Source organism: Cydia splendana, chromosome 7, assembly GCF_910591565.1.
Source record: "Cydia splendana chromosome 7, ilCydSple1.2, whole genome shotgun sequence".
Classification (NCBI taxonomy): domain Eukaryota; kingdom Metazoa; phylum Arthropoda; class Insecta; order Lepidoptera; family Tortricidae; genus Cydia; species Cydia splendana.
In genome coordinates, this window is record NC_085966.1 from 8,173,087 (window position 1) to 8,186,326 (window position 13,240).

At 40.9% G+C, this 13,240-nt stretch overlaps 2 protein-coding genes across 2 annotated transcripts in view; both read left to right on the forward strand.

The window, feature by feature from the left end:
- Positions 1-13,240, forward strand: part of LOC134792106 (venom allergen 5.02-like) — a 197,619-nt gene that overhangs the window by 14,734 nt on the left and 169,645 nt on the right. The window lies entirely within an intron of this gene.
- LOC134792105 (putative serine protease K12H4.7) lies at positions 1,921-12,202 on the forward strand. Its single transcript, XM_063763295.1, has 9 exons — positions 1,921-2,107; positions 2,418-2,602; positions 2,709-2,941; positions 5,332-5,470; positions 6,142-6,290; positions 7,549-7,665; positions 8,009-8,147; positions 9,844-10,017; positions 12,072-12,202. Exons 1-9 carry the CDS (start codon positions 1,997-1,999, stop codon positions 12,175-12,177), a joined length of 1,353 nt encoding a protein of 450 aa, XP_063619365.1. The 5' UTR covers positions 1,921-1,996; the 3' UTR covers positions 12,178-12,202.

Consider the following 13,240-nt stretch of genomic DNA (forward strand, 5'->3'; position numbering starts at 1 on the left):
GGGTGAGGAGGGATGGTAATGGTAGGGGGGTGAGATGGTATTTTAAGACCAGAGTTATCACATTGTTAATACGTATATACATTATTCTCTTGAGAACTTAAGCTATTGTAATATTGTGTCAAGTCTAGCAATTGTCCCATCTCACTCAATTCCTAACCCCCCTAACCCCGACTACGGGATGAGGTGGGATTTCCTACTATTTTGTGTTTATCGTTGAATATATTAAATTAAACGACAGATTATCATTGATAACTAACGTTCGTCATACTACCGGAACACTTTTCAAGTATATAAATTGACGTGCTACATATAAAAATAAACTTTTATTGAGGTTTGAATTTCTGATTTGTTCTAAATCACCCCATTTTACGGTACCTTGTCTGTTAATTTTTAATATTAATTAAATTAGGTATCTACTTAGTCCTGCAAGTTTCTTAGGTAAGATAGAGTGCGCTTCTAATGTCTATCTATACCTGCTGTAAAACATACAGCAACATTGTAGTTATTTCAAAGTTCTTTTGCAACACATATTGTCTTTCTCTAAAGTAGCTATTATTTACTTAATTGAACTAGCTAGAGTAAAAAGAAACCTACTACATCGCCATCGCCATCAATGCTAGGAAAAACCTTAGTAGAAGCAGCGCGCCTTCAGTCACGCGCCACTCAGTTGCAAACAAAAATCTTTGTAACTTAAGCATTAGGTTCCTTTCACTATTAGAAAGAAACGAATATTTTTATGTGGGTAGTATACTGTACCTATAGAGCTATTGCAACAATATTTGCCATGACTTTTATATCAGTATCGTATGTGACATAGAAAAATAAATAGTAAATTCAATAAATCTGCAACAAAAGCGCGCGCGTAGTTTGACATTTTTGGCGGTAAATGGTTTTTAAGTTAAACAAATTTAACAAAATACCCTTCATTGAAAATAACCAATAGAAAAATACTAATAGGTATTCCCTACAATTTCTTAACCTTATCGTTTTATCATTGGCTTAGTTGGGTCAGTTTATCTCTTAATCGTTATGATTGATACATACTAGGTCGATAGCGATAAGTATTGTTTAACTAAATATTCAACACTATCGCAGGCTTATGATAATTAGGAACATTAATCAAATACCAATAGTATCAGAATGTGTATGTGATTCTTACGGTGAAGTTTGATTAATAGCACCATGTATTTGGTAAGTAAGATAAATATCTACCTACCTACACGCGGGTTCGTACCTGGTGCAAAGGCTGGCCATCGCTATCCAACGTGGTAATGCGGCAAGTGTGATGGGTACCTTTGCACCCGGTACAATTCGCCGAGGTCTTTTAGATTAAAATATTTTAATATTTAGATATATTTAAGTTATTTTTGTATGATTGTTTATATACCATTAACCTTTTGTTTAAATAAAGTATGTACCTACGTAAAATATACATAGGTTTTATGTTGCTGGATTCATCGATCTATGAACTCAAAACAAAAACGGCCGTTTTAACTTTGGACGCATATACTGACGAATACAGTAACATAAAAACTAATTTTATGTATTGAAAAGGTACTTAAATATACAATACAGTACGTAAAGGCCTCCTTTTATAAATATCTTTCGTTAAATTTAAATTATCACGATTATTTAGCAGTGGCGCTAGTGTGCACGTTGATGGGCTCTTAAGGGGCCCACTGATTAACAGTCCGCCGGACGGTATCGGCCTGTCAGTTGTTCGGAACTGTCAAAATTTTGTTCTAACTGACAGGCCGATACCGTTAATAACAACATTTAAACCTTTTCAACTACATCGGACTCGACATGGGGTTATAGGTACCGAGGTCCGCGTTCGGATCCGCGCCTGTGTGACAGAACCGCTCTTCGCTCTTCACTCCTTATAAAAATGTTAACGTAGTCTATTATTTTCCAGTTATGGCTGTTCCTGTTAGCAAGCACCAGTGCAGAAGTGGTACCGGACCCGCGAGTGGTGGAACCCCCGCTGCGCTATGACATGCCGCCACCGCCAGAGACGGCTCGCATGAGCACCCGCAACGTCTTCGAGACCTACATCCCAATGCCGCTGGACCACTTTAATCCGCAGAACTCGGACACGTTTTTGATGGTAATTGGCAACATTTCCTGTGGACTATCTTCTCCAATACAACCTAGAGCAATGATTTCAAAAGTAAAGGGCCCGTTTGCCGCATTGTGCGCAAGAATGCCACAACGCGATTGGTCGATGAGTTGTGCAGTCACTGCACGATTGGCTCGCTTTCGTTTTAACAATCGTCCTCATGTCCAATTTACAAGCTTTTGATCATTTGTCACCATTCTACTATCATGCTCAATTGTCTTATGCACAAATGCGCAATGTTCGAATGACGCGCTGGCGTTAGATCTAGTACCTATTATCTCTATTTTGTTCTCCTCAGCGCTACATGTTCAACGAACAATTCTTCGCCGGCCCAGGCTCGCCAGTCTTCATTATGGTGGGCGGCGAGTGGAACATCGCGGCGGGGTGGCTGCTCGCCGGCAACATGTTCGAGATGGCTCGCGAGAACGGCGGTTATATGGTGTACACCGAACACCGGTATTACGGCGAGACTGTGCCATACACGTGCGTAAACTTATACCACCCTGCGGGAACAACGTAATCTCATTAACTTCACACCTAACTACTTAAACTTTATTTTCCACCACAACAGCTACGTCATTTTTTACAGAAACTTCACCACCGAAAACCTGCGTTTCCTAAACGTCGACCAAGCCCTGGCCGACCTCGCCTACTTCATCCAGAACATGAAGCAAGTGCCTCAGTTCGCTGACAGCAAGTTCATCCTCTACGGAGGCTCCTATGCTGCCAACATGGCGCTGTGGTTCAAACAGCGGTACCCACACTTGGTCGAGGGGGTGGTAGCATCGAGTGGACCGATTAAAGGAGAAGTTGACTTCACTGGTATTTTTTATTATTATTGTCTTTAGGTTTTGTGTTAAAAAGTCAGATACAGATTCAGTGCCGGATTTAGACAGTTGCCGCCCGTAGGCTATGCAGATTTGCCGCCCCTATCCACACCTCGCTTATAGCTTTTTAAAGTACTTTCCAATCAGAGGCCTTTAATTTTATAGTACAACACACCATAGCCATATTGAAATGCATATAAGGTGACGTCACTATTCTAGATACATATAGTTTATATGGGCCGTTTTTGTAACTCAATGACGATGCGCTATCGTAGCAGGAGATCTAAGGTCCCGTTTTCTAAGGGGACCTTGCATTTTGGAGACAAAGCAAACCGCTTGGAACAGGTATTCCTGGGGGTGATCTGAGCTGATTAAGCCCGGTTACCAAGAGGTTCCCCCCAGCAGGTGGGCAGGGGAGGGGGGGAAAAGTGCCTCCGGCGCACCTCACTCTAATCTTTATATCTGCATACATCTCGCAACTATATCAAGTTTGGTGTCTTTTTCGTGTAATTCGAGGATGAAGAATTCATTTCTGAGACTAAATACAAGCTTTTTTTATTTGTAAAATAAATATAATTTATTTTACAGGACCAGAAAGGTCAGAAGTCTTGCCATTCTTCCACGCCTTTTCAGGTTGCGACACTGTTTCTTTTTTGTGTGGAAAGGGAAAAAAGCGTATTTCAAGCTTGAAGCGCATATCCTGAACCCGCCATAACGGAGGGGTTTAAATACGGCAAACAAGGCAATACTGAGCAGGCGTTGCCAATATTGGAAAAAATTGTTATTGTCTTGTATGACAAGTAAAAGTCTTACAATAGTAAGTATCAGGGATGTTACGGAGCTCTGGTTCCGTTTCCGTTAAGGCGGAACTTCCGTTTGGTATTACACATCCGTTTCTGTTCCGGTTCCGTTATGTTTGAAACGGAAGTTATAACGGATGTCAATGCTTCGCGCGGCGGCGGCGTACATCAAAAACAAACAGGTTCATACCAGTCAGTCGCTCATCGCCCCGCTTGCCACGTGCTACGCAAATTTGTTGTTTGTTTGTATACTTTGTTGTATTCGTGTTATTAAAACTAAAATCGTATGTGTTCTGTTGTGTACTGACTACTGACTGTGTGTAGTGTGTGAGGTGAATGTTAGTGTGTAAAAAAACGCACAATGAAGCCGAAATCAAGTTCGATTTGGAACTATTTTGATGAAGTTAGTGGGGACACGACTAAGTGTAAACTTTGTCTGAAGGTTTATTCTAGAAAGGGGAAAACGACTACATCGTTAAAAAGTCAGGCTCCGATTCTGGTTCCGGTTCCGTTTTCGGTTCCGTTTCCGTTTTCGGTTCCGTTAAACTAAATCGAAAGCATCTGTTTCCGTTTTCGGTTCCGATAAAACCACATCCGTTACATCCCTGGTAAGTATGGACAGATTTGAATTACGAGGTATGAATTGCCCCTAGACGTTATTTTAAAAAATGCACAGTATTTTGCTACTCATTTTAGATCAGGTACAAGTACGAGTGTAAAAGAGTGCCGAAAAGTACTTTTAAAAAAAGAAATCTCCAGTTAGAGATTCTGCCTCCAATGGAAGATGCGCTACCTACGTAGACATATTCTCCGTGCAGTTTACCAAGGAGGCTATCAAAATATCAAAATAAATCAAATAACATTTATTATCAGGCAACTAAGGCCCATAGATACATACCTTACAAACTATCATTTTTTTTAACAGAGTTATGAAAAAAAATGTTTGAAAAGTTTACTTTCCGTATAGTAGGATAACTGGGCTATTCACATGTATTTTTTTTCTATATAATAGCAAATCCTCATAGTTTAAATTTTGTAGAGGATTTTTGAAAAAAGAAAATGATAATAAATTTTTTGAATTTTGAATTTCTCGAATTTTTTGTATGGGTGAGTGAAAATTTAGTCACAGAAATGAATTCTTCATCCTCGAATTACACGAAAAAGACACCAAACTTGATATAGTTGCGAGATGTATGCAGATATAAAGCTTAGAGTGAGGCGCGCCGGAGGAATTTTTTTCGATAAAAATAACGTAAATAGTATATTTTTAGGGTTCCGTACTTCAAAAGGAAAAAACGGAACCCATATAGGATCACTTTGTTGTCCGTCCGGCCGTCTGTCTGTCTCAATATAAAGGTCTTGTCATGACAGAGGGCGGCAAAATCGACAAATAATGCTTGTTATTTAACTTTTACAAAAAAACAGGGGACCGGCAAATTTCTGGTCGACCCTATCTGGAAAGCAAATAAAATACTTGTTTTTACCCAAAATTGCCGCCCCCTAAAATCTGCCGCCCTAGGCTTCAGCCTACTCTGCCTACTGGTAAATCCGGCACTGTACAGATTATAAGATTTTTAAATTCCAGGATATTTGGAAGTAGTACACGACGCGTTTTACGCGGAAGGCGGCGAGCAGTGCATATCGACCATCAGACAAGGCATATTGGACACCGTGGAAGCTGTGAAGACCGAGGAGGGCCGGCGTGAATTAGAACAGGCCTATCGGTACGTAATCAGGGCCGTCTTAAACTATGCTGGGGCCCTTGGGCACATAATAATTTGGGGCCCTTTTGGAAAGTAAAGAAAGCAAATTGAACTAACATTTTTCTACTATGACCTTCTATTTATTATGGGTAATCAATCAAATATACTGTTACTAAATCAATTTTTTAGTGCTCCGTACAAACTTTGTTCACGGAACACTTATTTTTTAACATGCAGATGCGTCTGCGTCTGTGTATACTGTTACTGTCTGATCTCGGGGCCTGCTGAGGATGGGGGCCCTGGGCACGGGCCCCGTGTGCCCTTATGGTAAAGACCTGGTAAAGACGGTAATGTACGTAATCCTGAATTACTCACTTTTAAACCTTTGAACGCCACGCCTATCGTGTGCGGCGCGTCATCGTCAATCTGGTCGAAATGCACGAAGGTTGATATTGGGCTGGAGCAGCGCGCGTCAGTTGTGTTTGGTGCATGGTCAAAGGGTTAAAGCACCGAGTTCATCACGTCACAGAGAAAACTCACCATGCCATGTGCCATGGTGTAGGTACGATCTATATATTGCACTGACGAATACCTCCTACTCGTAAACGATAACCTACTCAAAAAACTCTGAATCACTTTTTTTTTCTCGCATCTCACCTCTTCTACAATCAATATTTAACCCTATGTTACAGGTTATGCACGCCACTTCTAGACTACGATGACGTATACGAACTAGGGTACTTCTCCGGTCTGATCAGCTGGAGATTCTCCGGTAGCGTGCAGACGGCACGGCCAGGCGACCTTCTAGCCATTTGCAACAACTTTGCCGGAGATATTTACGGTATGGCACCTGCGGATTGCCTACCGCGAACCACGTTCGACGTGTTGCCTCCCTGTCATACTTATACGTAGGTACGAATTTACAAGTGCGACGTCGAACGTGGTACGCGGCAGGCCCTCTGATTGCTAAAACCTCATATAGGGAGCATGTATAAACTGTAGGGCAGCACAGGAGCCCTTTGTTCGGCGCGAATTTGAATGTCAAGTTTAAGTTTTTGTTTAATGCCAGTAGATGGCAGGCAGGCACAAGGGAGCGCTCGTGAACTATTGGGGGTACCACCAGCTTATTTCATTGGCATGAAGTGACAATGTCAAGTTGAAGTTTTCAATTTAGGTCACAAGATGGCAGACCCTCCAACGCGCACGGTTCCACTTTGAGCAGTCGGTATCAAATAGATATCGAAACACAGTCTTATTTCTGTGGTAACAAAGGTGTGTTACGATTAGAGATGCCCCGAATAGTGAATTTGGCCGAATACCGAATATTCGGCCGCTCTCTGGGCCGAATACTGAATATTTGGCGACCGAATATTCGGCATGTCATGCGAACATTTTGAGTCACAATTAGTATGAAAACTGTTCGCCAACAAAGCACAACGTTTGCTAAGATTTATGTTTTGATGAACAGAATTAATTAATGTAGTTAGAGTCAATAAAATCAGACCTATGATAAAAATAAAATACATTTTAAAAAGAATACATTTTAAATAAAAAATATACCTAGTTATTATTTTGGTTATTTTTTTGTGTAGGTAATTTTTCTTTTTAGGTAGGTGCAACAGATATTCGGTATTCGGCTGAATAGTAGGCAACATTCGGCCGAATACCGAATATTCGGCAAAGTGGCCGAATAGACCGAATACCGAATAGTTGCCGAATATTCGTGGCATCTCTAGTTACGATATATTTGGCCACTTTGGCCGTCACTATATATGTACATATTTGATGTTGACTGTATACCGAACTGCAAAATTGCATGGTCACATTATGTATGAATTAATTCATAAAGTTGTCATGCAATTTTATATATTAATTTAGGGTTGGGTCTAGTACCTACAGCGGTTATTAAGCTAATTAAAAGTGTGTCAACAGATGGCGCTATTATTAACTAACGCAGTGTTTTTCAAACTTTTTCATGACGCGACCCCCTTAGTACGAACAAAATGTTTCGATTATGTATTGCTTTAGGCTGGCAGAGGCTTCCTGAGGGGTCGCGACCCACAGTTTGAAAAACACTGAACTAACGTTTTAATTTTTAGGCACCACCCCGATGCAAAAGATTGGGGGTTACATCGCCCAAACCGCTGGATTGCAGACTTGCTGGAATATGGCATATTCTGTACTGATTAATACCTACAGTAACCCACGATCAAACTGTAAGTATTCATAACTAGCAATTTACACCATCGAGTTTTTTTTTTCAAAAAAGTAACTTTGCAAAATTAATCTACTTAACTACCGAACCTGTTCACTAATAAATTTCACGATAATCGGTTAAGAAATGCGATCTGCAGAGTAGAACATCCGGACATAGGAAGCATTTTTGCCCAAGCTGAAACGGATATACCTTCGCTAACGCTCGGTCAATAAGGATAGCTCCTTAGTAGACATTATCTCATATACCTACATATGATACAGCGTCTCGCGTTCACTCGCAGGCCTTCTAAATAAGTAAATGCATTTCTGATAATATGGAATAATTATTATTTTACTTTCTAGCTCGAGCTTGGTACTACCAGACTTGTACAGAGTACGGGTACTACCAAACCGCACCCAGGAGTGGCACAGTATTTGATCCCTTAATATGGCTCAGCGTCGATTTCTACGTCGACATTTGCAAAAAGGCTTTCACAGAGACGTAAGAGTTTAATCCTGCTATAGTTCGTTTTTAGGGTTCCGTACCCAAAGGGTAAAACGGGACCCTATTACTAAGACTTCGCTGTCCGTCCGTCCGTCCGTCCGTCCGTCCGTCCGTCCGTCTGTCACCAGGCTGTATCTCACGAACCGTGATAGCTAGACAGTTGAAATTTTCACAGATGATGTATTTCTGTTGCCGCTATAACAACAAACACTAAAAACAGAATAAAATAAAGATTTAAATGGGGCTCCCATACAACAAACGTGATTTTTGACCAAAGTTAAGCAACGTCGGGAGTGGTCAGTATTTGGATGGGTGACCGTTTTTTTTTTTGCTTTTTTTTTGTTTTTTTTTTGCATTATGGTACGGAACCCTTCGTGCGCGAGTCCGACTCGCACTTGCCCGGTTTTTATTAGCATCATGCACTTAACTATTATACTTATGAAAGCAAAAGAATATAAATACATATAAATGATCATATTAGATTCATAATTGTTACATATTTGCCGCGACTTATTTTTAAAACGTGTTTTCAATTAAAAGACACATCAAGATTGTTTACCTTATTTGTAATGCTAAAAAAAAACCGAACTATAACAAAATATTTAAGTACAGACGCAGACTGAAAATTGCCCAGTGTTTTAAGCGACATCTAGCGTTGGATTCGTAAACTATACTAAAACTTTACGCGACGGGGGTCATTATGGCATGGTGGGTGAACTCTCCGGCCGGGCTGCGGCTGCGGTGCGGAAGCCCAAACCATCCAGCATATAATCCAAGACTGCCCTATAACGCGCTATGTCGCCGGTCCTCCCGAAGACCTGATCACCCTGAGCGACGAAGCCATAAAGTGGCTGAATGGTCTTAGTGTAGACATCTGATTGTACATATTTGTTTCTATTTTAAAATATGTTTGCCATACGATTAAATAAATAAATGGCATGAAAAATCTTAATAGCGCGATTCAGGATTTTCACTAGACGGAACACCGACATCTAGCGTTGGATTCGTAAACTAAATATTAATTTTAGGCGTTTGGGGTCATCTCAAGAAAAATCTTACTAGCGCGATGCAGGATATTCACTAGACGGAACAGCGACATCTAGCGTTGGATTTGTAAACTAAATATTAATTTTAGGCGTTTGGGGTCATTATCTGAAGAAAAATCTTAATAGCGCGATTCAGAATTTTCACTAGACGGAACAGTGACATCTAGCGTTGGATTTGTAAACTAAACAAAACGTGAAGGCGTCTGGAGTCATTATCCGAAGAAAAATCTTAATAGCGCGATTCAGAATTTTCACTAGGCGGAACAGCGACATCTAGCGGTGAATTCGTAAACTAAACAAAATTTTACGCGACGGGAAATATTTTTATAACAGGATTCAACATTTTTAGTTACTTAAAACAATATTTATGACTGTATTTCTCTATTTCAAACGTGAAACGTGAAAGTATATTCATTTTTGCCCTCTTTTATAATTTTATTGACTTTCCTCTAGCCTATTGTACACAGTGCTATATATTTGTCTACCGTTCTTCATCAATTCTCATCTACTCAAAGGTTAATTGGAAGAAATCCCTTAAAGGGATAAGTTCGCCTTTGTACTGCCTATCCTGTCCCATAAATTTGTGTTTTGTACAATAAAGAGTTTATACATACATACATACGTATCAAACGTTAGTGCCATTACAGATTCGACGAGGAGTTCGTTTACGACGCAGTGGACCGAGTGAATCTGATGTTCGGCGGGCTGGAACCAAACGTGAACAACACCATCAACATTCACGGCAACTACGACCCGTGGCACGCGCTGGGCGTGCACGAGCACGATCTCAAGGAGAACTCGCCCACGATCACCGTGCCTAGGTGAGTAGATATAGTGCGACATAAGTGGACCGAGTGAATCTGATGTTCAGCGGGCTGGAACCAAACGTGAACAACACCATCAACATTCACGGCAACTACGACCCGTGGCACGTGCTGGGCGTGCACGAGCACGATCTCAAGGAGAACTCGCCTACGATCACCGTGCCTAGGTGAGTAGATATAGTGCGACATAAGTAAGTGGACCGAGTGAATCTGATGTTCGGCGGGCTGGAACTAAGGAATGCAATAACCGGCCGAACTTCATAACCGGTTTCGGTTACGGTTATGCCCGAAAAATAACCGAATATCGGTTATAATCGGTTACGGTTATTTTAAACAATAAATGATAAATTTACAATAAAGTTATTAAAAAAATACGAAAATAAAGGTAAAGTATTAGGGAATGTGAGTATAAGTCTTCGTTTTTTAATAAAACACACAAAACACAGAAAAAGTAAAATATGACCTTGGACGTGATACAATATTCAATAAAAATATTTCATAATAAGGGAAGAAAATTTGGTACCTATATTTTCATTATTAAAGAACACGCATGACAAAAAATATAGTTACAGGCGTCACGTCACAGCCATAAAAGGCAGGATTTTGTATTCATTAGATGAAAAAAAACATAGAATTTAAGTCATAAATAAATAACCGAAAATAACCGTAACCGGTTATTCGAATTTCCAATATTCGGTTATGAAATTTTGTCAAAATATTCGGTTATAACCGATTATTTCGGTTACGGTTATAACCGATTTGCAATCCCTAGCTGGAACCAAACGTGAACAACACCATCAACATCCACGGCAACTACGACCCGTGGCACGCGCTGGGCGTGCACGAGCACGATCTCAAGGAGAACTCGCCCACGATCACCGTGCCTAGGTGAGTAGATATAGTGCGACATAAGTGGACCGAGTGAATCTGATGTTCGGCGGGCTAGAACCAAACGTGAACAACACCATCAACATTCACGGCAACTATATGACCCGTGGCACGCGCTGGGCGTGCACGAGCACGATCTCAAGGAGAATTCGCCCACTATCACTGTGCCTAGGTGAGTAGATATAGTGCGACATAAGTGGACCGAGTGAATCTTGATGTTCGGCGGGCTGGAACCAAACGTGAACAACACCATCAACATTCACGGCAACTACGACCCGTGGCACGCGCTGGGCGTGCACGAACACGATCTCAAGGAGAACTCGCCCACTATCACTGTGCCTAGGTGAGCAGATAAGTACTTTCAGTTTTTAGGATAGGACAAAGACGGCTCGGCTGTGGTCGTCATCGACAAGTCTTGCCACGGGCAGGCGTGGGTCACTCCGCGATTTCGTCCCTTTGCTACAGGTAGCAAAAAGTATATACATCCGTTCCACACCAATTTTGGTGGCTATTAGCCATAAGCCGCGCGTGGCGCTGCCGCCACCTAGCGGCCATATCTGTCCTGATCATAACAGACGCGTTTTGTTAGAGTGAGTGTTTTGTACCTAGTACTATTATTTATTCTGTGCCAAGGGCGCCAACGACAGCTACAGCGCCGTCAGCTTCGCCAATGCAATAGGGACTTACGCGGGACTCCGTAAAGTTCAATTTCGCTTAAATAATCGCGATCGCCTGCGTCCGGGGCAACGCATATACCTTGGCCGTCTGGCGTTCAAAGGGTTGAAGATAAGAATCTGCACTTTGATTTTTAAATCAATCTCTGATTAGATTGTATCAAGACAAGTCATGAAACAAGTAATATAATATATTCACTTTGTCACTCCTCCCATGAAAAAAGAAACTTGGAGAACTCGTTAGATGGCGTTATCAGGTCAGCAAATATCAAGATACCGTACAAAATTACATCGTTTCACTATTTTGTATCGGTACTTTGACATTCGCTTGTATTGTTGTAATACCATCTAGTAAGCTCTCCAGTTTTTTTCCCCAATAGGAAGCGTAATAGTAAATCATCATACCTAACTAAACAGACGATTAGTTCAAAAATGATACTACGCTAATTTAGAGATCAGAACTTTATTTTTCTTCCGTTGTCTGTGCAGGGCATCTCACTGCTTCGACATGCAGGGCTGGTTGACCACCGACACCATCCGAATGACACAGACGAAGCAAGAGGTGCGGCGCATCGTGGCTTCCTGGCTCAACTAGAACCGTTCCTAGCACAGCCGACCGCGAGATACAGATGTTGTGCATAATTGTTTTCCATCGTATTTTCTCGGAAACGTTCGTATTTGCAAAGAGAATAGAGTGTATAGAGAGTTACTGTCATGGTAAATTATGTAGCCACATATATCTACTGCCATCTTTCGACAGAACTGAAGATTAAAACTGTTAGAACGCCATTTGACTTTGATGCTTATTCTTTCACATGTGTCAAGTTGTTATATATTAATAGTAACGCCATCTACTCAAGAGTAGACTGAAGGTCATGGCGCCATCGCTCGAAAAGATTGCACCATACCTTAGGCCTAGTTTCGAGTAGATGGGCCATTTTATTTAAAGTTGTCTCCTACACTTTTTTTTCAAAATTGGGATTTTTATGTTATTTCTACTCAGAATCACGAGCTCTTTTGATCCTAATAGGAGAAAAAAAGTGTCCCAAGATTTCCATACATTTTTCGATCTTTCCATTCCGAAACCGCCATACAAAGTCTATGCAAAAATGGTAACGGAGTGGAAAAAAAACCTTGGGACACTTTTTTTCTCCTATTAGGATAGAAAGAGCTCGTGATTCTGAGTAGAAATAACACAAAAAATCCCAATTTTGAAAAATAGGTGTAGGAGACCACTTTAAATAAAATGGCCCAGATGGCGTTAATATTTAACAAGTTAACACATATCAGTGAAAGAATAAGGATCAAAGTCAAATGGCGTTCTAACAGTTTTAATCTTCTGTCGAAAGATGGCAGTAAATTTACTATGGCTACATATTAATTTACCCTGACAAGCCGCCTCTATTTCAAATTCTCTTTGGTATTTGTCATGCTACTTCAGTCAACCTCAGTACTTTTTGTACCGAGACTGACTGAAATAGCAAAACACGTCCGGACGTTTCCGTGAAAATACGAATGGAAATAATTATGCACTACATCTGTACGCATTTGACGACCGGTCTGGCCTAGTGGGTAGTGACCCTGCCTGCGAAGCCGATGGTCCTGGGTTCGAATCCCGGTAAGGGCATTTATTTGTGTGATGAACACAAATATTTGTT